At 39.4% G+C, this 25,281-nt stretch overlaps 1 protein-coding gene across 2 annotated transcripts in view; it reads right to left on the bottom strand.

Moving 5' to 3' along the window:
• AHCYL2 (adenosylhomocysteinase like 2) overlaps window positions 1–25,281 on the bottom strand; it is a 167,465-nt gene that overhangs the window by 6,158 nt on the left and 136,026 nt on the right. For both annotated transcript variants that reach the window (XM_049641827.1, XM_049641828.1), the window contains exons 5-12: window positions 20,716–20,818; window positions 18,940–19,034; window positions 16,032–16,138; window positions 14,614–14,730; window positions 11,350–11,413; window positions 10,776–10,864; window positions 7,818–7,888; window positions 4,399–4,493 (exon numbers count right to left, since the gene is read on the bottom strand). In XM_049641827.1, the coding sequence (XP_049497784.1) occupies window positions 4,399–4,493; window positions 7,818–7,888; window positions 10,776–10,864; window positions 11,350–11,413; window positions 14,614–14,730; window positions 16,032–16,138; window positions 18,940–19,034; window positions 20,716–20,818 (741 nt within the window). The remainder of the gene's footprint in view (window positions 1–4,398; window positions 4,494–7,817; window positions 7,889–10,775; window positions 10,865–11,349; window positions 11,414–14,613; window positions 14,731–16,031; window positions 16,139–18,939; window positions 19,035–20,715; window positions 20,819–25,281) is intronic.

Genomic DNA, 25,281 nt, shown 5'->3' with positions numbered 1-25,281 from the left:
TGATCAATGCTTTGTGGAGGCAGTGTGCTGGAGCACTGGAATGGCTATGGTGCAAGAAAAAGACCTGAGGGTCAGTTTAAAACAGGGTTCAAAGAGACACTGAGTTAAATGATCTCTAACACTGCCCGGGCAGCTCCAACAACCTAGTAAGTTTATCTGACAGTGACAGTCCTTGAAAGAAGGATTTCCTATGGCCAGCATAGTTATATACGAATTTCTCTTAAAGGCATCAAATTGTCTTTTCTGTTGATTTACAGTCATTTAGCAACCTACCAGGAAAAAGGTTCCTTACAGAGACTGTTCCCAAACAAGGTGTATATCTCACTGTGAATGACCATGCTTGCACAAACTGGTATTATGTGATTTGGGATAGTACACATCAATTTTTTTTAGGGAAACAACTGTGGTTCTAGTGCTGCAAAAATAGCAAGTCTCAGGTTCTAATTCTTTTGCTGGTGGAAACTTTTAAAGCATGTGTACATAATGGTTTAGCCACTTGAAGTGTGAAGGTTACAGTCATAAAGGCCATCTATGTGATGTATATGGGTAAGCAGGTCTGTTTTCAAGAGAAAAGGAAACATATGAAAGAAAGACCTGGCCAAAAGGCAGCTAGGAGCGCAATCCAGTCACAGGTTCCCTAAGTTTTCACAGCATTAATATACAGGGGAAAAAATGCAGTTTTCTAAATGTCCAACTCTTTTGATGAGCTATTCCTTCCAAGAAACACAGCAGTCAACATCTCTAGGTTAGGTAAAACTATAAATTGCTACAAACAAAACAAAACAAAACACTTACATTTGTGATTGCTAAAAATATCTGGGTAAAATTTACTGAATCATTCTCCTTTGCAGTTTCACTGACATTACTTATAGAGATTCTCCTCTTTTTTCCACTCTCTGCACCCGAGCCATTTAGCAAGTCCCACTGGTCCTATGTTCACAATATATTACCTTCATTGCTTACCCATGTCATCTGAGCTCCCACTTTCTCTCATAGCTGGAAATACTGAAAGAGCCTCTATTGCCCCTACCACTACTCAAGCTCCAGAAGTGTTTTCTTTAAATTTTTTTTTTTTTACATTTATTTATTTTTGAGAGACAGAGAGAGACAGAGCGTGGGCAGGGGAGGGGCAGACAGAGAGGGAGACACAGAATCAGAAGCAGGCTCCAGGCTCCGAGCTGTCAGCACAGAGCCCAACGCAGGGCTCGAACCCACGAACTGTGAGATCATGACCTGAGCCGAAGTTGGATGCTTAACCGACTGAGCCATCCAGGCGCCCCAGAAGTGTTTTCTTTATACCACAGAGTATTCTGTTAAGTCACCTTTTTTTCAGTTACCTGGTTAAAACTTTCCAATTGGAATGCTTCCACCCCCACCTTTTTTTTTTAAGTAATCTTTACGTCTAACATGGGGCTTGAACTCACAACCCCAAGATCAAGACTCACACGCTCTACTGACGGAGCCAGCTAGGTGCCGTTGGAATGGCTTCCAATGGCTTCCACTATGCCCAGAATAAAATCTGAGGTCCTTATTGTGGCCTACAAAGGCCTACATAACCCACTGCCCTCCTTCAGCTGCCTCTTATTCTCATCCTTTGCCTATCCTGTTCCTGCCACGATGGCCTTTTTCCTGTTCCCCAAACATAAAGCACGTTTCTAACTCAGCATCTTTTTACTCACCATTCTCTCTGAATAGAATGTTCAGATACCTTGTTCCTTCCATTCATTCAGGTTTTTGTTCAAATGTTATCTCCTCAAAGAGACCTTCCTTGATCACCTTAACTAAAATAGCATCCTCAATGGCCTCACTTTGCTGTTTTTCTTCCATACGAGGCACTAACTGACAAAACTGTCTATCTGTTGATTGTCTGTATCCCACACTAGAATATAAGTACCACGAGAGCAGGAATATTGTTCACTATTTCTTCAGCCAGTAAATACTCAACGCAGAGCAGAGAAATTATTCAATTCATATTATTCAATACAAATTAAATTGTGAATGAACATTTTGATTTCAATTAGATGAGTTTGCCGTTTCCTTAAATTTCATTTTATATGCCCAGGACACTACCATCAAAGGTTGAGTAATTTAACTTTTCCAAAGTCCTTCTGAGCCTGTCCCTTTCTGGACCATTCAGTTTAGTCATATACCTTCTGCTAAGAAGAGCACAAAGAGAATTGAGGCATGGCCCTTGGCTAGTGTCCGTGCCAGATATTAGAGGCTACCTAGCAATACATACAAAACTAGGTCCAGTATCAACACAGCAGCCAGGGTGAGCCTTTTTTAAAAGTCAGATTATTACAAATCCTATAATGGCACCCTATTTCCCTCAGAATATAATCAGGAGTTCTTACAATGGCCTGTAAGGCTCTGTAAGATCCGGCCCCTTCTTTCTGACCTCATCTACTTTTCCCTGCCCCGTGCTCATTTATCTCAACCACATTGGCCTCATTGTTGATCCTCAAACAGACTAGGCATATTCCTGCCTCAGGGCGTTTGCTCTGGCTGTTCTTAAAATGTTCTTCACCTAAAAGTCCACCTTGCTAATTCCTTCAAGTCTGCTCAAACATCACCTTTTTAATGAGGGTTATACCTTGATCCCACTCTTTAAAATTACAACCTGGCACTCCTGATTCCTCTTACTATACTCCACTTTTTCTTTTTTCCATGTGCTTTTGCCTTCTAACATACTACATGAACTATGTTTATTGTCTTTTTTATCCTTTAAAATGTAATAAGCTCTCTGAGGGTAAGAATCTTTGCCTGTTTTGTTCACTGACTCCAAGCACCTGGCATATAGCAATCACACAATAAATATTTATGACTGAAGGTAGAGTTTCTTGGCGTTTATCCTGCAAGATTACTTATGCCTGGATTGCCTTTAGAAGAGGGATTACCATCACAATTTGAAGTTAACCTAGAAATCATGAGGAGGTAATACTACATACAATGTACAGGAAAACAAAACAAAATAAAACAAAAACTGGACTAGAATAAAAAAAACCTGAATTTTGGGCTCCAATTTAATTTTTGAATCAATGTATATGACAACAATGGACTTAAGTTCTTAGTTTCCCAAATGAAAATCAGGGATTAGAATAATGCCTTGTGGGATTGTCAAGAGGATGAAATAAGATTAAGTAAAAATGTAAAAATTATATGATTGCATTTGGAATTGTTTTTATTTAAGCACTTGAATGTTTAGGAGAGAAAATTCCTTCCCCCTTCCCTTACTCAGAAGATTTCTTTTTAGAGTTCAGAGCATGACTACTTCCCTTAAGCCTTTTCCCATCTGGGGGCTCTATAAGCAGGTTAATCCAGAAAAGGACAATCATGTGCTAGACAATTTTAGAAATATTAATATCTTTGACTATTCAGTAAAAGGGAGTATGGCATATAAGTGAAACTTAACAAAAGAAAAAAACCCATTCAATATTTAAATTTCAATATTGAAAAAAGAAATGACTCTTTTGGGGCACCTGGGTGGCTCAGTCGGTTAAGCGTCCGACTTCAGCTCAGGTTATAATCTCACGGTTTGTGGGTTTGAGCCCTGCATCAGGCTCCGTACTGACAGCTCGGGTCTGTGTCTTCCCTCTCTCTGCCCCTCTCCTGCTCATGCTCTGTCTCTGTCTCTCAATAATAAATAAACATTAAAAAAAAGAAAAGAAAAGAAGAAATGACTCTTTATGAGCAAAATATCATGACGATAAAACAGAGTAATGGAGCCATGCCACTCAGAAACCTTAAGGGCAGAAATAGGCTTCACTATTTCCAGCTATTTTTAATAACAGAAGAATAGAGCACAAGTTAAAAAGAGAAATCATTTAAAATAGATATTATCCAACAGGCTCTCAATATATCAACTGATCCTTACCTGGCAATGCTGGAGCTCAATCAGAGCAGCCCTCAGGGGAGATGAAAGCATGCTTTGCTTGAGCCATTTACCCAGAGAGAAATACAGTTGTGCCAGAAAAATGCCATAAAAATTTAAAACCAGAGTGAAAGTCACACTGAGAGATACTTTGATAAGTCTGAAAAGAAATAAATAACACTTCTATTAACTATTACTTGGGCAACTTAGTAGGACCAAGTGTTATGTTGGATTGGATAATTTGAGGGTGAATATAATCAAATTAGAGAACCAAAATGGCTTACAGCGTAAGTAGGTATCAAGCTGGGGTGGAAGAAAATAATCATTTGAAATGATTGAGATGAAGAAGCTTTATAGTATCCACAAGCATAGGTCACAGGGCTAGTAAGTGAACAGACTGTGGACAGCTCTGCCAGGACAGTCATGTTTAGGATGGCTGGTGACTCTTCCCTTTCTTCTTCCCGTTTATGTTTCTTGGGAAGGAAAGGAAAAAAAAAAGGCCTCAATAACGAGTTACTTAATCTTACCACATCAATCTCTGTGTTGGAATGTCCCATGTTACAAACGATGCAGCTATTCTTCATACGGTCCAAGTGCTCTCTGGTTACCACATTCTTGTTACCTTAAAAACAGAAGAGAGATCCACACGAAAAGAAATAAAGTTGGACCCCTACCTCACACCATATGTGAAATTTCACCTGACCAAACACAACAGCTAAAACTATAAAACTCTTAGCAGGGAGCGCCTGGGTGGCTCAGTTGATTAAGCGTCTGACTCTTGTTTTCATCTCAGGTCATGATCTCACAGTTTGTGAGATTGAGCCCCACATCAGGCTCTGCACCAATAGCACGGAGCTTGCCTGGGATTCTCTATCTCCCTCCCTGCCCTCCCCCTGCTGATACATGCGCGTGAGCTCTCTCCTCTCTCTCTCAAAATAAATACATAAACATTAAAAAAACTCTTAGCAGAACATAAGAATACATCTTTGTGAACTTGGGTTAGGCAATGGTTTTCCTAGCTATAACCCCTAAAGCAGAGGCACCAAAGAAAAAATAAACTTGTGCTGCAAACAACTCCACCAAGAAAATGAAAAGACAACCCATATATTGGGATATTTATTTACAAATAAATAAATGGAACAAAATATTTACAAATCATATAACTGATAAGAGATTTGTATCCAAAATTTATAAAGAACTCTTACAACTCCTTACTTAAAAGACAAATAACCCAATTTAAAAATGAGCAAAGGGAGGTGCCTGGGTGGCTCAGTCAGTTAAGCGTCCGACTGCTGATTTCTGCTCAGGTCATGATCTCACAGTGTGTGAGTTCAAGCCCTGCATTGGGCTCTGTGTGGACAGTGTGGAGCTTGCTTGGGATTTCTCTCTCCTCTCTCTGCCCCTCTCTGGCATGCTTTCTCTCTCTCTCAAAAAAAATTAAATAAATAAATAAATAAATAAATAAATAAATAAAATGTAAAAAATATTTTTAAATGAGCAAAGGACCAGAGTAGATGTTTCTCAAAAGCAGAAGTACAAAAGAAGATGTGCTAATGCGTACATGAAAAGATGTTCAACATTGAGGCACCTGGGTGGCTCAGTCGGTTAAGTGTCCAACTTTGGCTCAGATCGTGATTTCACAGTTTGTGAGTTTGAGCCCCACATTGGGCTCTGTGCTGACAGCTCAGAGCCTGGAGCCTGCTTCTACGTCTCCCTCTCTCTCTGCCCCTCCCTTGCTCATGCTCTGTCTCTCTCTCAAAAATAAATAAAACATTAAAAAAAAAAAAAAAAAGATGTTCGACATTATTAGTCACTAGGAAAATGCAAGTCAAAACCACAATGAGGGGCTCCTAGCTGGTTCAGTCAGTGGAGCGTGTGACTCTTGATCTTGGGGTTGTGAGTTGGAGCCCCATATTGGGAGTAGAGATTACTTGGAAATAAAAATCTTTAAAAACCAAAACCACAGCAAAACACCATTTCACACCTACTAGGATAGCTATAATAAAAACAATAGACAATAATAGCATTGGCAAGGATGTTGAGAAATTGTAACCCCCACACATTCTTGCTGGATTGTAAAATGGTGCTGTCTATTTGGAAAAGCTTGCAATTCCTCAAAATATTAAAAGTAGAGTTATCATACGTTCCAGCAATCCCAAGGTATATGTAGGCAGGTATATATATTCACAAGGATGGAAAACATGTTAACAGAAAAACACTATGCACAATGTTCATAATAGCAACATTATTCAAAATAGCTAAAAAGCGAAAACATCCTAAGTGTCCATCAACCAATAAATAAAGTGTGGTATATCCTTAAAATGAAATATAATTCAGCAAGAAAAAGGAAGGAAATATCAACACATATTACCATATGGATGAAACTTTAGAACACTATGCTAAGTGAAAAAAGCCAGTTACAAAAGACGACATACTGTAGGATTCTATGGATATGAAATGTCTAGAATAGTCAAATCTATAGAAACAGGGAAATTAGTGGTTGCTTAGGGCCGGGCAGAGGTAGAGGAAAGAATGAGGACTGACTGCTAATGGTGTGGAGCTTCTTTGTAGGGTGATGAAAAGTTTCTGGAATCAGATATTGTACAATTTCACTGAAAACCACTGAACTGTATACTTTAAAACTGTAAGTTGTATGGTATATGAATTATATCTCAATAAAAAAATTAGATTGTTGTGATGGTTGTATGACCCTGTGAATTTGCTAGAGAATACTGAATTATACACTTTAAATGGATGAAATGTATGATATGTGAATCACATCTCAATAAAGCTATTAAAAAAAGACATGAGGGGATTGATATGAAGCAAGAACAGTTTCTTATGGTCCCTCTTCTCTGCCCCCATCTCACCCTGAGGATACAAATATATTTTCATTCTTAAATATTCTGATTTTCCTCCTCTAAAATATAATTACAAATAAAAACCAATATTCTAGCAGTTTATGGTCCCATGATAAAGAGAAAGTAAGTATCCCAGTCCAAGGAAACTAGCCATTTCTGCATATTCCTCTCTAAAACTCCAATCTACCTCTTTGGGAATTAATACAACTGTCTTTCCTACTTTCTCTAACTGAATTTTGTTTTAGGCCTGCTTTAATTATAGGGACTAGAGAGAAATACACATTACTTTTGAAGGTAAAATAAAAAATCAAATGTACAAATTTAAGATCCGGCTGCCCAAATAAAACTTATCTCTAGTCATCTCCTTGGTAGTTGAGGACGGATGGAGATATAGAACAGTTAAAACGGATGGAGAGACACCTTCTTCCAGGGATGACCTAGATGACCTATACTTTTGGTCAGAGCTCTAAAGAGGTAGGAAGAATGTGAAAGATTGACTCTACAGATAGACACCTGTATCTGGCTTTTATTTCTTTAATTATTATTTTTTAAATGTTTATTTGTTTATTTTGAGAGAGAGCAAGCGAGCAGGGGAGGTGCAGAGAGAGAGGGAGAGAAAGAATCCCAAACAGGCTCCTTGCTGTCAGTGCAGAGCCCAACAAGAGGCTCGATCTCACGATGTGAGATCAAGACCTGAGCTGAAATCAAGAGTTGGACACTTAACTGACTGAGCCGCCTAGATGCCCCTGTATCTGGCTTTTGTCTTTTTTATTTTTTAATTTTTTAAAAGGTTTTATTTATTTTTGAGAGAGAGAGAGAGACATATTACAAGTGGGGGAGGGGCAGAGAGAGGTAGACACAGAATTGGAAGCAGGCTCCAGGCTCTGAGCTGTCAGCACAGAGCACGACACAGGGCTTGAACTGCAAGATCATGACCTGAGCTGAAGTTGGACACTTAACCCCCTCTCCCTGTATCTGGCTTTTAGAGTTTAGTTTTATTCAGAACAGTTTCCAGTCATTTTTCACCTGTTCCATGAAAGCATTCCCAAATGCCAAAATGTATATTGTGTATGTCAAAATCATACCTGTACAGGTAATAACAATATCCACTTGTCGGATGACCTCGTTTAATTTCACCAGCCGAAATCCATCCATACTGTAAAAATAAAACATGATCAATTAACCTAAAAATAGCAGTTGGGGAGCCTTTTGCCACAGAACTTCAAAAGCTGTTACTAAGTTCCTTTGGTACCCACACTGTCACTTCTTGATACAGTCAGATTATTCTTAGCAGTGAAAAATTCAAACCATCTCCTTTTTTCATACAGGACAAAATAAAGTTTCCCTTGTATCACTGCAACTTAATTCTTCCTGAAAATAAGGAGCCAGGGGTTACCATGACTTTCTTCATCTGAATGTCTAGAAAGCACAATTTAGCCACTGAATCTTTGAAACTACTCTCCCCAAGATCATCAACGATCTCCTGGATGCACACCCCCCACCCCCAAATCTTTAGACTCTTATATTACTTAATTTTCTTTGCTACATCAAACATTATTTACCTATTTTTAAAACTATACTCCTTGGAGTCCATGAAACTGTTCTTTCCTGGTTTTCCTTCTACCTTTCTGAATAGCCCTTTTCAATCTTAATCTTTAAATGTTGACACTCTGTAGAGTTCTGCCCTTGACTCTTTTCTCTATTCTCTCAGTATTTGTCCATACCCTTCCCTTGGCTGCAAATGATTCCTCTTGGTGGCTGATCTGCACAAATATACCTTTAGGTTAGATCTCTCTGAAGCTTCAGAGCCATGGATCAAATGACCTACTAGATAGCTTCTCCTGGATGTCCCATAAGAATCTCAAATTTATTGGGTTTGAAAAAACTCATTATCTTTTCTGTACTCTCAAAATCTACTGTCTCTTTTTTTTAATTTTCTATCTTGATCTACAGCATTACTGTTCAGCCAACTGTATGAGCCAAATAAACTAGAATGTCCTAGCCTACTGCTTCTCCCGAATTGTTGTTTTCCCTTAATTCCTTATAATCTCTTGAATTGGTCCCTTCCTCTCCATATATGCTGGTCTTGCTTATGTTCAGGTCTTATTACTTCTTACCTGGATTCCTATAGTAGCTCCTGGCCTGACCTCATCATCTCTAGGTTTATGTCTCATTTATTTTGCAGAGTAATTTTCCTAAATGCAATTTAGATCATGTCACTTCCTTGCTTAAAATACTTCAGTGAGAATGCCTGTTCTCAGGATAACACCTAAAACTTATGCAGATATAGGAGTATATTCACATATGATTCCTACCTCAGATATTACCACTCCTGCAATTTCCATCTCTTAAATACGCCCTGTTCTCTCCGTCCTCAGTGACTATGCTCCTTGTGACATGTTCCTTGTGTCTGGAATTTACTTCCAGACTAAGAAATCACTGACTCAACTTTCAAGACTCAGCTCTATTAACATCTCTTTCTACCCTGCCTCTTTGTTATTTAGTTAGATATTTCTCTCTTGGCTCCTACAGAAGCACATGCTGTTTACCCCCATCATAGCACTTATTCCATTCACAGTGGTTATTTGCGTGCCTCTAAAAGCAGGGAACTTGCCTCATTCACATATTCTTCTTATTCACCCTAAGCACAGAGCACAGTACCTATTATACAGTAAGTGATCAGTTCATGTCTATAAGATAATTTGAATCAGTGTCTCAATCAATATGAAAACATGTTAATGAACCCTGGCTCAGAGAAGGCCGACAACTCTGTCGGGGAAATTTGTGGTTCATGGCTAGGATGTGTGAGGAGTAGAAAGAGAGGGGAAAATGGGTATAACAAAATCTTTATGTCATGCCTTATTCTATCCTGGGTGCCTTCCTATGGAGGATTAATGGTAAAGATTGGGTGGGTTATGGAGGCTACAGACAATGGAGCTCTGTAGTAGTTTTCAGGGACAGTAGTATTTTCGTCCTGATGAGGATGGCAAGAGGCCATTTTAATAATATCTACTATTTAGCAAGCATTTCTTATGTGACAGCAGCTCAACACTCTATGGAATTATATATTTATTATATAATGTATAATCATATGTAATAATTATATAATTGTTTTACTGGACTTTCGCAACTCTTTAAGGTAGGTATCATTAGCCACATTTTATGGATGAGACAAGAACAATTTTTTAACCTTAGATTTTGCAATAATTTCAAACTTAAGAATTACAAGAATAGTACAAACTCCTATACTCCCTTCACTCAGAGACAGCAGATTTTATTTGGATTTGTCTGATGTTTCCTCCTGATGAGATTCAGGTTATACATTTAGGGGAAGGATATCACAGAAGTGTTCTTTTCAGAACATAGTAAGTGTTCAACTTATTTCTTTTTTGATCATCCTTTTTTTCAAAGGAAGAAGAGTTGGGGGGCCTGTCTGGCTCAGTTGGTGGAGCATGCAACTCTTGTTCTGGGGTCATGAGTTCAAGTCCCATGCTGGGCGTAGAGTTTACTTAAAAAAAAAGGAGACGGAGGTGCCTGGGTGGCTCAGTAGATTAAGCGTCCAACATCAGCTCAGGTCATGATCTCGTGGTTCATGGCTTCAAGTCCCACGTCGGGCTCTGTGCTGACAATCCAGGGCATGGAGCTCAGATTCTGGGTCTCCCTCTCTCTCTGCCCCTCCCCACCATTCTTGTTCTCTCTCTCTCTCTCTCTCTCTCTCAAAAATAAAATAACCATTTTAAAAAAGGGAGAAGAATTATACATGGGTAAAGGAAGGAACTACTTGTTCTCTGGCTCAAGGCATCCCCTTATTATTTCCACAGGAATTCTAAATTTTAGCTTCTCTTATAGTCTCTGCTGTCTCGGAGCAGAGCTCCTTGATCTTTGAAAGAGAGGAGCTCACATTTAACTGCAGCATCTCTCAGGATCTGGGCCCCTCTAAGATAAAATGTGGCATCAACCAGGCCATTCTTTGGTGACAGTTACAAGATCCCACATCAGATGGTGGCACAGAGAAAAAAGCAAGTTTCCTTTTGCGTGCTTACCAGGCTTGAAGAGCACAGATGGGGTCAATCTCAGTTACATACACAATAGAGCCCATGGCTTTTAGAGCAGCACAGCACCCCTTCCCCACCTGAAGAGGGGAGAAAGGACACATAATAAGGAAAGTCAGTGAGAAAACAACATCTTGAAGCTTCTGGTAAACTGTACCTCATTTTCCACCCCCAGAAGGAATTTCACTGAATAGATTCATGTTTGGGGAAAAAATAAGAAAAAACAAACAAATGAATGCAGTTCATAAACAAACCCCTAGCCCCTGTTTAGCACATGCATGTACATAAGAACACCCACACTCACGATTTATAATCAAAACACAAGCTAAGAGAACATCACAAACAGTGCACTGGAATAAATCAGAAAATCAACTTAAGAAAAATGGCAAAAATGCAAAGGGAAAAAGAACGATTGTACTTTGACCAGAGGGCCTCTAAAGTTACATTTTTCCCACCTAGAGTGGTGAGTGAATGGATGTTTCTCACATCCATTAAATGAAAAAGTCTAGTATATTTCACCAAAATAACATTTTATACATCCAATAAGCGAAAGGTTAAGCTTTACCTCTCCATAGCCACAGACAACCACCTGCTTTCCACCAAACATCATGTCTGTTGTCCTTTTAAGTCTGGGGGAAGAAAAACCATTAAATCAGTAGTATCTCTCATTTCTCCTTTGAGATTAGATAGGGTCCCTCTGTTTTCATGTTTGTTTGTTCCATTTTGAAAGGAAGCCTGGTTTCTGTACTATCTAATGATTAAAAAGAAAGGTGGGTAAAACAGGTAGTCTCTTACTCCATGCTATCTGATCCATCTATATGTGAGGTTTTTTTTTTTTTTTTTTAATTTTTTCCTCTTGTTTTGGGAGTGGTGCAGCAAGGAGGAAACTATAGATTACAAAGTAACTTTTAAACAAAAAGTTTATTTATTTATATAATTTATTTATATATATTTATTATACATTTATTATATAATTTTTGGAAATAAAAGATAGAAGAAAATAAAAATAACATTTTTTATTTAGGAGACAAAGTTCTAGCTTAATGGAAACATTGTTCTAGCTTATTGAACGTAAGAGATAATACTGATAAACGAGTGCTACATTTAGTAGTATCAGAATGGCCATGGGGCACCTGGGTGGCTCAGTCAGTTGAGCATCCAACTCTTGATTTCGGCTCAGGTCAAGATCCCAGGTTGTGAGATTAAGCCCCTTGTCAGGTTCCACATTGAGCATGGAGCCTGCTTCAGATTCTCTCTCTGCTTCTCCCCCGCCCATTCATTTTCTCTCTCTCTCTTTCTCTCTGTCTCTCTCTCTGTCTCTCTCAAAATAAATAAATAAACTTAAAAAAAAAAAAGAATGGCCAATAGGTCCCTCATTAATTCAACACAGAAGGTAATCAGCAACTAGATGGCGAAGAGCTTTGAACACACCAATACCAACTACATGAGAGAGTTTTCTGGGGCTGCTTCTTTCTCAAACATGTTCTACTTCTTTGTCTCTGATTCTCTATGAAGCTAGAATAGTGTCCGTATTGGTTTTAGAGCCTCTTGGAAGAACTTGTAGGAGCAGTTTCTGGTTTCTCTTTAGATTCAGCTGGTCTCCTTTCTCTAGGAATCCCTCACTAGGCAGAAGAAAGTTTTCAACTAAAACCAGACTATTCTGAGATAGTTCCTACAAATATTTGTGACTCTTTCTATTCACTTATCTGTTTTCCTTTCCTGTAGACAACAGTCCATAAATGCCCTAAAGGCAGAGTAGGAATTCTGTCTTTTTAATGATTTGACAACTCCACTCCATAGGAACTAGTACAACTCCACGAGCCACAGTAAAACTCAATAAATATAAAATATTATTCAGCCATAAAGAAGAATGCAATCTTACCATTTTCAACAATACCAATGGAGCTAAAGAGTATAGTGCTAAGTGGAATAAGTCAGTCAGGAAAAGACAAATGCCATATGATTTCACTTATATGTAGAATTTAAGAAACAAAACAAATGAGCAAAGGAAAAGAGAGAAGCCAAAACCAGACTTTACTTTATTTGTTTTTTTAAAGAAACAGACTCTTAACTATAGAGAAGAAGCTGATGGCTACCAGAGGAGAGGTGGGTGGGAAGATAGGTGAAATAGGTGATGGGGATTAAGGACTGCACTTATTGCTGAATCACTATATTATACACCTGAAACTAATAGAACAGTGTATGTTAATATTAGCTAGTTAATTAAATTTAAAAAACATCAATTAGGTACAGAGGCAATTCTTGTTTAGTGAAGAGAGTAAGTCTGGCTGGGCTACTACCATAGTCAAAAGTCATGGTTTAGAAGAATGGTCCTGGAATGGCTATCACAGCAAAGAAAACCAACAGATCATATTTATGAGCTTCCTTTGCTTTACCCTCAAGCTTTTCTGCCTCTCTTCCCAAAGGAATATCAGGTGCAAAGCTATTCATACAAGCTATTAACACTTCTACGTAGCCAGAACAAGGGACAGTCTATAAACTGATAGATGGATTGATAGTTTACTTAAATGTCCAGTCTATGTGATAATACTATTGACTCTATAGAAGTAATAATTACCAAGAAATTGAATTTGCATTGAATATCTCCCCCACCTCTCCCCAAAAAGATCTGAAAGCAAAAAGCTTCCCCTAAGATCAACTGAATCCTAAAACTTAATGTACAGTGTTCTAGAAAGAAGGGCAAGGGAACTAACATTGAACACCAGGTTCATACCTTATCTCCTTTAATCCTCATAATAACTCTATGATGTAGATCTTACTGTCACCATTTTACAGATGAGGGACTAGGCACAGAGAGGTTAAATAACTAGTCCAAGACCTAAATGATAGAGCCAATAATCAAACCAAGCCAGTCCTTCTGGTTCTAATGCCGGTGGTGTTGCAAACTGCCTAGGGTCCCGGACTGGTTAGTAATGTGGCCCATAGGGCCTTTCTTAGCTTTTCCATTAACCTAAACATGATGGAAACCATTTGGCTTGGCAATATTCTAAACCAACATAATAGTTTTACATAGGGAATTACTGAGTCTTCTGAACAAGGATGAAGGCGTATCTGGACACAAGTGTAGAAACAGAAACTAGGTATTGGAAGAACACAGTACAGTATCTGGAATATATCCAAGTAAATTTTGTCAGGTTTGCAGTCCTTATAGATTTGAAAAACTTGAAATGTTTCTGGGATGGACTCTTTGCTCAACACAATTTTTCAGATGGCCAGAGAATTATATGCTAGTTGGGGTTTACATTTTTTTTAAGTTTGTTTATTTTTGAGAGAGAGAAAGACAGACCATGAGCAGGGAAGGGGCAGAGAGAGAGGGAGACACAGAATCTGAAGCAGGCTCCAGGCTCTGAGCTGTCAGCACAGAGCCTCAGGCAGGACTTAACTCACAAGCCGAGCCACGAGATCATGACCTGAGCTAAAGTCAGACCCTTAACCGCCTCAGCCACCCAGGTGCCCCATGCTAGTTGGAGTTTAAAAACTGGTAATGTGACCTAAAATAGGAACACTAGGAACCTTTTCCCAAATCATCAAAGATATTCAGCTGTTTAGGACTTTAGTTACTGTCTTGCAGGACTGATAGGGTCACAAACTTTGCACCAATGAATAGAGGCCAGTTTGACTTTTTAAGTACAATAGATGTGCTTGTAATGGGGATAGCAATGGTAGATCTGGGTTATAAAATATCAAGTATTAGATGGTGATAGATCCAGAGGTGCTACATGAATCATTTCCAGAAATAACCAAAACCAAAAAACTGAGAACCTCAATTCAACAACTCAAGTTCATTCCAAAGATAATAAAACATTACCCATCTAGAATGGATTCACGGCAACAGTAGAGGTTGTCAAATTTCTGTTTGGTGACAGAGTCATTGACATTCATGGCTGGAACACACAGCTTCCCGGCCTTAGATAGCTGGTACAGCCTGAGGATGAGGGACATCAAGAAGAACACAAAACAGTGAGATAATGCAATCTACTGCCAGTCTCGTAACAAATTACAGAAATATGTTGATTGGGTAGGCATCAGAGCATGAGACACTAGCTTCATTCCATTAGGTGCACATAGAGAAATAAAGACTACCTTTCTAGAGTCTGTACACAGCTTAGAAATAAAGATCTTAGTCACAAGGCATGTGAGGAAAATCTTTGACCCACCTCTAAATTTCAAGTATTAAAATGTAAAATTTTAAATTGCTTATTGGGGCACCTGGGTGGCTCAGTTGATTAAGCATCTGACTCTTGATTTTGGCTCAGGTCATGGCTCAGGTCATGATCTTCCGGTTCGTGAGATGGAGCCCGGCTTTGGGTTCTGCACTGAGCCTGCTTGGGATTCCCTCTCTCTGCCCCTCCCCTGCTCACGCTTGTACGCGTGCTGTCTCTCAAAATAAGGAAATAAACATTAAAAAAATATATTGCTTACTTTTACTTCCCCCTTTAAGTTATATAAAGAGTAACTTTAAGTACTGTTTAATCCCACTACTCTAATGCAACAATTTTAACTTTCAAATAGTCTCGATTTTATCATCTCAATACAAATATCTATAAATATGTATACCTATATATAAGTTTCATTTTAAGTTGTAGCAACTAAAAATTAGAAACAGGTGTTTATTCAAAATTCATCCCTTTCTAAGAGCCTGAAGGTCTGGTATGTTAAAAAAGATCACAATATATTGAAGCAGAGACAGTCGCTTAATCAGAATTCACTTCCCTAAAACTTTCATTTCATACTTTCAGTTCTTGTTGAGTGAATAACAGTAAATGGAAACGGTTTCAATGTTACTCAGAAAATTACTGCTCATTTGAGAAACAGAACCCTAAATCCTTGTTCTCTAAGTCAAAATGTAAGCTCTATGAGGACCCAGGTTTTTGTCTATTTTGCCCACTGCTAGATCCCTAGCACAGTTCCTAGAGAAGTTCCTGGCTCGTTGTACAAGTTAAATCAACATCTATGGAAAAAACGAATTCATCTAAAAAGGACAAGCAGTCGTTGCATTACAATGACTAGAAAACATGAGGACCACACTTGTTGCCTTACCTGTCCCCCACTCCCAATTTTAGGTTTGTTATTTGCATTGTTAATTAAAAAAACAAGTGTTCAGACTCAGATCTCATCACCTCATAGCAGGTTCCAATTTTTAACATAATGTACTCTACAGGTGTGTGATTATCAGAGTATATACCTAGGCTGCATAAAACCAGGTATGCCCATGTCAAATCTTACCTGTGGACTCCAGTGACACTCTCCTCCACTATGCCCTTGATTTTTTTGAACATATTAGGATACTTCTTATAAATCCAGTGAGTAAGATCCCCTCCATCATCCAATATCTGCAATAATAAGCATCAACAATATCATTTATTTTGCTGAAGGCTCAGGGTTTCCGGTGTTGCTCTGGGTCTTTCATCCCAATTTCTGCCAATTTACAGATATTTCAAATTTCCCATAGGGTTATGCAAAGTAACTTAAAACCAATATAATGACCAGTCATTACCCTGAAGTAAAAGGCAATGAAGGGTAAAAGGTCACTGTAATTCTCACAGCCAAATGACCTTCCCACACAATACATCTACTGTATCAAAATACACAGCAACACAAGGAGGATTTTCTTATGAACTAAGAGCTGAAGTGGTTATCTGGACAACTAGTTCTTTTTTTTTTTTTAATTTTTTTTTTAACGTTTATTTATTTTTGAGACAGGGAGAGACAGCATGAACGAGGGAGGGTCAGAGAGAGACGGAGACACAGAATCTGAAACAGGCTCCAGGCTCTGAGCTGTCAGCACAGAGCCTGACGCGGGGCTCGAACTCACGGACCGCGAGATCATGACCTGAGCCGAAGTCGGATGCTTAACCGACTGAGCCACCCAGGCGCCCCGACAACTAGTTCTTAAATGCACTGTAGATATTTAGAAAGCCTGACCTTGATATCGGTATGTTTCTACCAGTTACATTCAGGACTTCAATTACAGTCAGTCAAAGCTTAGTTTAAATAAAGCCAGATAATTAGTCTCCCTCCCAGAACAATGGCTTAGAAGACTGTATTCGTTAATCCTTCACTTCTCCCAAAGCATAGGCACTATCCTCCCCAAGATATCAGGCAGCACGGAAGGGTTTTGCCTAGCGAAACCTCACACTCTTTATAAACCAAATTAAAAATAACTTGGGAACTGTGCAGCATGTAGGTGTGCAAGCATGCCTCTGAACAGCTCATCACCATTTCAGGTTGGGATTAAAGATAAACACAATGCCGTGCCCACTGGAGCTTTAATCGGCAGAGGAAAGTTTTTGAATTATAAATAAGCTAAAGAAAGACCAGCTTAGAACGCTCTTAGGCACTAGGCTGTGGCACTTCATTCAGCCCTTCACCGAGCTGTCAGAAAGGCTTAGCAGGACTTTCCAAATCGTTATCCCCGTGAAGTCCTCACAGAACTGCGTTGCCCCCTACTGGCATGCACCCATTGTGGAGTCTCATCAAATATCAACTCTACCACAAGTGCCCCCAGTGCCACCCTGGACTCCTGGGTACACCAATTCCCCCACCTCATGTCGAGCACCTAAGCTCTTTTTGTGCTTCTAGGCTTGCTCCCCATCTTGTTTCTCTGACTTAACTAAAGTTTGTTTGAGAGCAGGGATCCAAGGCAAGACTCTCATTAAAATACATTCGCTTCATTCTAAAAGTTAATGCTCCATTTTCTCCCAGTAGAAACCCTCAGAACAGGGTTTCGGACCCCTACCCACATAAAAGACCAGAGGCATAAGAGCCTGAGCAACTGGAAACTCTGGGTCTTAAGTCCCACTATTCTGGTCCACTTTTCTTTTAACAGAGGGATCTAATACAGGCAGGTGGTTGCTATCCCTCAGATTTATTTAATGAAGGTAGCCCCTAATTCTCACCATGGTATTCTATTGCAGAAAATTCTTGCCACCAGGGAATCTTCCTGAGGTTGGAAAGCAAGTAAAAGTACTAGATCTCGATAGGATCCCTAGAGGAATGGGCTCTATTTGCTGGAGTGACAATGGTTTTTATCCTTGCTTAGTTTCTTCATCAGTTTTTCCGGCAGTTTGTCCTGGCCCTATAGTCTGTAAATGCTCTCTGGTTGCAATCCTGTGTCCTCCCTAAATTCTCCACTCTAAAATTAATGCTTTATTCCCCATAGAAACCCTCTGGCGTGTCTCCTTTCGGTCTGTCAATCAAACTCCTTCCAGTCCCAGTTAACTCTGTGGGAATGAGCTGACTCATCTCACAGCTGATTCCTCCCTCCCTTTAAGCAGGCTATTAACCCAGCTTCCTCACACCAGCACACGGTGCAATGTAACCTGGCTCCAGAATCCAGAAAGAGGATGCTCCTCTCCTTGCGCACCAAGTGAGGCCTGCTCTGCAATTCGCAAGCAATAGTTGGAGTAGAGCATCAAGGCTTCTTTTTCCAGTTGAGTCCCTAATTTCTCCTCTCTTTCATACACAGAAGTGCTTATGAAGTAGGAGTGCCTCGTATTTTGTGCAGCTTTTTGCTTCTCAGTGAAATCTAATGTGCTATAAGCCTTCAAGAACCTGATCTTTTCAAAAATGAAACACAAATAACATGAAGCGAAATAACCCCAAGCTTCTCTGTGCCTAGTCATTTTTCTTCAAGTACAGAATAAAGAGAAGAAATTTGAACTTGGGATCTCTTCAGGTTTACTATAAATTCAGCATGTAACTCTAGAGAAACGCTAAGCACCACAGGAGCTGTGTGTGTGTGTGTGTGTGTGTGTGTGTGTGTGTGTGTGTATGTGTGTGCACATTTGGATTACTGTTGTTGGACGGGAGGTAAGCAGTAGAAGGGGATGGTAACTCATTAACCTTGCTTTTGAAACAGCCACGTGTGAACCCTGAGCAGTATTTTAATGTTGCTGATGAATATAAATGCTTCTAAGATCAGCACCAACAATTATAGCACTTTGAGGCTAAGTTCAATATTCTCGGGGTACCCTAAACATAAGCCCACAGTTGTGCTGGAAGCACAGGTACATCAGATAGAAAAGGAAGCATTTTCCTTCCTTCCTGTTGAGACACCCTCTCCCCTGCCAGGGCCCCCTACTCTGTCCCCACCAGATCCCTCAGGAATTGTGCTAGCAGAAATCTAACTCACCATGTTTGGCTGCCAACCCTCCACATTCACACATCTATCAATGCACCACCAAAAGTCATCTTCTGATTCTCCTTTCCAGGCAAAGACAGGAAATCCTGACAAAGGGGAACAAAGAGAAACTATTAAAGCCTGAAAAAAGGGCTGCGTCTAAATTTTGACAACAAGATGTTGGTTTTCCCCATTTCCAAACTCTCTCATTCTGCTCTACTCCTTGGCTTGACTTTCTTCACTGATTAACATGGTCTTCAGCCCCTTCATCCACTCCTTTGTCTCTGGTGGTCATTTTGCTCTTTTTTTTTTTTTTTTTTTTTTAATTTATTTTTGGGACAGAGAGAGACAGAGCATGAACGGGGGAGGGACAGAGAGAGAGGGAGACACAGAATCGGAAACAGGCTCCAGGCTCCGAGCCATCAGCCCAGAGCCTGACGCGGGGCTCGAACTCACGGACCGCGAGATCGTGACCTGGCTGAAGTCGGACGCTTAACCGACTGCGCCACCCAGGCGCCCCTCATTTTGCTCTTAATATACAAAAGAGGACAAACAAGAGGGACAAGAGTATGATGGATGCTAAAAATATGACTTAAGGGAAAAAAGAAGAGACAAGAAGTAAGTACTTCTGGATCCAGTCAAACTGGAAGTCTCACCATTTCCCAACCACACTTCGATCTTTCCTGCATCTAAACTTTAGTCATCCCGTCTTCTTCATCAGGAAAACCCTTACACTCTTCTCCGTCTGCTAAAATGTTGTCATAGCCCAGTTAAGTGTCATGTTTCTAACAAAGCCTGATTAACTCAGCTCCAAGTGATCGCTCATGGAATCTGAACTTTTACAAGCCACTTGCTTGTGCACTGAATGTAGATTTCTGATCTGTTGTGGCATTTACCATATATACCCTTGTATTATCATTACTTGTATATGTGTCTTTTCTTCTCAACCACAATATAAGATTCTTAGGGCAAAGACATAGTCTCATTTGTCCTTATATCTCTTAGAGTAGGTCACTAAGTATTTGTTGAAGAGAAAAAAAAGAATGCTTATGTACAAATCATTGGGCTATATATTTAATATCTCTGCACATTTATATACATATTTTGTACATTAGTAAAAATTGTATAAATGAATGAATATAAATGAAAGAACAAATGAAATACTAAAGTGCTAGCAGGAGAGACATGCATGCATTACAGAGCTTTCTAAGCATTTCTCAAGAGCTCTGGAGCCACAAGCATTTGGTACTCTGATCTGTGCTATGCTGTCACAGAGCGAAGGCAAGAAACTGGCAAAGTCCAAATTTCTCCATTTCTTTCGTCCTTCCTGTGTCAGGAGCCACTGTGATCAAATATTAATCTGCCAGGTCAAGTCCTTTTTACTGCTTCTGAAGCAGAAACACCAAACATTAAATCAGGGCAAACTTCTGAAAAAACCAGCAGGACCACAAAACTATGCCTGAAGCACTTTCTTTTCTAATCCATATTGCTTCAGACAACGAGTAGTGTTCACTAGTGTTCTAATATGAGCAAGTCAAGGCAAAGAATTAACTAATAAGGGAATATTAGACATAAGAAGATATTTGCCAACTGTAAAACAACAGAGTTACCTTCATCATATTTAACAAGAGAAGCCCAGGAGAGCAAACTTATCAAGAATAGGCATCCATTTCCCCCAAGACAGCAACTTTAATGTTTAACTTCCTTAAAGGTTTATATTGAACCCGTGGAACTTTTCAGAGACTTACTTTAGCCAAAGACACAGAATACAAGCAAAACCAATCTTACCACTTTCTGCTAGAGCAGCAGCCACTTCATTGAGAGTGGAATAGATGTTGCAGGCTGCCCATCGGCACTGTGCCCCCAGCGCACCCAGGGTTTCCATAAGCACCTGTATTAAAGAGAAAGCAGGGGATGAGCAAGGCTGGCCAAACTACTGGTCAGGGAAATTAAGTTTTTATATCTGACATTGAGAAAATATATCAGGAATTGCTAAGGCCAGTGATTTTCAAACTGTGCCTTACAGAAATCCTTCCGTGTTTTGAGTGGAGGGCAATGGTTGGGGAAGGCATGGGGGAAGGCTCCAGCTGAGCTCAATGCTCTTCTGCCTATTTAATATATTGGGCCTCCTTACAAGACTTAATTAAACCAAGGATTTTAGAGCCAAAACATTTTTGAAAAACCACCAGTTTTACAGTTCTGCTTCTCTGTAAGGAAGCTGCAAGAAAAGCTCCAATCCTAACAACAGCCAAGTAATCTATAAAACCTTAACTTTTCTTGAGCCCATCAAAGAGCTGAGGTTATAAAGCAACAAAGTGCACTGAACTCCAAAGTGACAAATCCGTTTAAGGAGACAGGGAACACACTGTTTCACCTCTGACAGAGCATGGGAGGAAGATGTGGGTGCCACACAGGAGGAGAAAAAAAAAAAAAAGCTAGAATTCAATGAATAGTAAAGGCTGAGTGTGGGAAAGTATGTCAGTTTGGAATTTCTAATAACCCCAGGCACAAGGAGATTTCACACTCACACGCAAGCTCTTTTCCAGGGGCTTCCACCCAGCGCTCACAAGAAAGACTGGGGGGCAAGGACCTGATCAGCTGTGCTCAAAAACAGGCACTTTGCCACGCTCTTCTCTCATAGGAAACAAAAGTCTTAAGCTAAAGGAAGAGGAGCAGAAATTATGCCCGCAGTCAGGGACCAGACAAAGATCCACTGCTTCTGGGGAAGAGTGGAAGCAAAAACTCCCTGCTCCTTGGAGAGAAGTAAGCCTTCTTGGGCCCAGGACCTTGCACTGACACAAAGTACAGGCATACCTCAGAGAAACTGCAGGTTCCAGACTACCACAATAAAGTGAATATCACAATAAAGCAAGTCAAATGAATGTTTTGGTTTCCCAGTGCATATAAAAGTTATGTTTACACTATAGTGTAACCTATTGAGTGTGTGATAGCACACTGTACATACCTTAATTTAAAAAATACTTTGGGGTACCTCAGTCAGTTGGGTGTCCAACTTCAGCTCAGGTCATGATCTCACAGTTCGTGGTTCGAGCCCTGCATTGGGCTCTGTGCTGACAGCTCAGAGCCTACAGCCTGCTTCAGATTCTGTCTCCCTCTCTCTCTGCCCCTCCCCAGCTTGCACTCTGTCTCTCTCTGTCTCTCAACAACAAATAAATGTTAAAAAAAAAAAAAAAAGTTTTTTTAATGCCATTATCTGTGAAGTGCAATAAAACAAGGTATGACTGTTAAAGATCTGCTACTTCTCCAGGAAAGGCAGGAAAATATCTCTTGCACAAGACCTATCACAGACACAAGGCAAAATTTGGCTGCTATGGGAAGAAGAGGCAGGAACAATGAAAAAACCCCACCTCACAGAGACCTAAGACTGAGGCTGGACCAGGAGATGCGAGAACCCTACCTGCCCTCACCATGAGCCAAGCTCTAGGAAACAAAGAGCAGCAGCCTAGTGCAGCAGGTGGGGCATGTATCTGAAGTGGGAGATGACACCCCCTTTCCCCCACCCCTGTGGCAAGCATGTGTAGAAGCAACTGAAAGCTGAGACTGAAGCCAAAACACTGAGAAGAACCTTCCGTTAACCTCAAATCACAATGTAACAGCTGCCCACTACTGGAGCAATTTGAGGCCTATGGTGCAGAACAATAATTGAAATCCAACCAAGTTCATGACAATAATGGAAACTAACAAATTACCATTCAAGGTAAAATTTCAAGACACACTGGCAGGGGTCAATTAAATGGGCATTAAGGAGGGCACTTTTCGGGATGAGCACTGGGTGTCATATGTAAGAGATGAATCACTGGGTTCTACTTCTGAAGCCAAGACTACACTGTATGTTAACTGACTTGAAAACAAATTAAAAAAAAATGTCAAGACACACAAAAAAGTGGAATCATCCCCATTGTCAAGAAATACAATATTCAAGAGAACAAGCCTCTAAGATGAACTAAATGTTTAAATTAGCTATAATAAATAAAACTTTAAATTAGCTGTAATTAATATGTTTATATTAAGTGGTCTAGTGAAAAGATGGATGACGTCCATGAACAGATAGGAAATTTCAGCAGAGAGATGGAAACAATAAAAATATGTCAAATAGAAATGTCAGAAAACATGTTAATAGGTATTAGAGATTACGGATTCTTTCATCAGGCTCATCATCGGACTAGGCATATCTGAGGATAGAATCAGTGAACTTGAAGACAGATCAATAAAAATCACCAAATTGAAATACAGAAAGAAAAAAGAGTAGGGAATAAAAATCAGAGCATCCAAGAACAGAGCATCCAAGATCTATGGGCCATTATCAAATGTCTAACATACATGTAACTGGAATAGTATGAGGAGAAGGAGAGAACAGGGCAAAAGAAATATATGAAGAGTTAGTGGGCAATTATTTTCCAAAATACGAAATGAAAGAAGATCCAGGAAAAATGATATTCCAATGGCAAAAAATACAATAGCATCCAGATCCTTTAAAAGGAACCAGGCCCCTTGGAGAAATGGCTGATTCCGGGGTTAGGGCAGAGAATGTACAAGATGAGCTTAGATAATCTTATACTAGAAGCAAGTAAGTGCTCAAAGAATGAGAAGGATATGTCAAAAGACAAAAAGCCACAGGAGCCAGACTGAAGGGACTCCACCAGGACGTTTGGAACAATTTAAGCATCATAATAAATAGTGATAGTAACAGATCATAATGCATTAAATAAAATAGGAAATAATGATTCATACAAATAAAAATAAGTAAATAAATGAATAAACTGAAAGCCTGATGAAGAATGGGATATCTACATAGTTTCATATTACTACCTCACAAAATACTTTTTAATTACAAAGAGGGAAAAATAACTTTTACAGTGGAAAAGTCTAGCAGACACTACCTCAAGCAAAGGATCAAAATGAACATCATCTTGACAAATGATAAATCAAATCTAAATCAATGTGCCGCCTGATAAGATTCAATGAAAAAAATGGAACATCATTTCCTACCATAAATGCATATCCCGAATTTAATAATGAGAAAGTATCAGGAAAACTGGAATTGAGCACAATCTATAGAATAATTCATCTATAATTTTCAAAAGGGTCAAGGTCATGAAAGTCAAAGAAAGACTGATGAACTGTTCCAGACTAAAGGAGACTAAAAGGGGATGACGTTTAACGAGATGTGTAACTAGGGACTGGATCTTTGGGTTATAAAATATAATACTGGGACAACTAGTAAAATTCATACAAGGTCTGAGGATTAGATGGTAATATAAATCAATGTTAATTTCCTAATTTTGAATAGTTGTACTGGTCATATGAGAGAATGTCCTTGTATGTAGAAAATATACATTAAAGTATTTGTGGGTCAAGGAGCATCAGGTTGGCAACTTACTCTCAAATGGCTAAGAAAAAAAGTGACCTGTACTGTACTTACAACTTTATAAATCTGTCTTTATTTCAAATTAAAAACTATTTTTAAAAATTATTTTAAAAATTTATTCTGCCAATTTGATCCTGATTTACTTTTAACTTCAATATATAAGATAGACATAGGATTCTTTTAAAGAAAGTAGTATTCCCCCTACTGCTTTGATTATTAACTATTTTAACAAGAATAAAGCTTTGGTTAAAAAAACTTGTTTTTGGCGCCTGGGTGGCTCAATTGGTTAAGCATCAGACTCTTGGTTTTGGCTCAGATCATGATCTCACGGTTTCTGAGTTTGAGCCCTGCATTAAGCTCTGTGCCAACGGCGTGGAGCTTGCTTGGGAGTCCCTCTCCCTCCCTTTCTCTGCCCCTTCCCTGCTTGCTCTCTACGTTTCTCTCTCTCAAAAATAAATAAACTTTGGGGAAAAAAATCTTTTAAAAAACCTGTTTTAAAATTTCCTGACAGTAGTTAACTCTGAGTACTGGTACTTTTCGTGTTGTAAAACTTGTATTTTCTCATATTTCAATGCTAAGTAAAAATTCTAATTATGGTTTAATTAAAAAAAACAAACTTGGGGCGCCTGGGTGGCTCAGTCGGTTAAGCGTCCGACTTTGGCTGAGGTCAAGATCTCACAGTCAGTGAGTTCCAGCCCCGTGTTGGGCTCTGTGCTGACAGCCCAGAGCCTGGAGCCTGCTTTGGATTCTGTGTGTCCCTCTCTCTCCGCTCCTCCCCAACTTGTGCATGTATGTGTGCTCGCTCTCTCTCTCAAAAATAAATGAACATTAAAAAACAATTTTTTAATAAATAAATTAAATTAAAAAAAAATCATGCTGGGTGCCTGGGTGGCTCGGTCTGTTGAATGTCTGACTTCAGCTCAGGTCATGATCTCACAGTCAAGTTTGAGTTCAAGCCCCATGTG

Source organism: Panthera uncia, chromosome A2 (genome assembly GCF_023721935.1).
Source record: "Panthera uncia isolate 11264 chromosome A2, Puncia_PCG_1.0, whole genome shotgun sequence".
Lineage (NCBI taxonomy): Eukaryota > Metazoa > Chordata > Mammalia > Carnivora > Felidae > Panthera > Panthera uncia.
The sequence above is the reverse complement of the archived record's forward strand: the minus strand, read 5'-3'. Positions and strand labels throughout refer to the sequence as shown.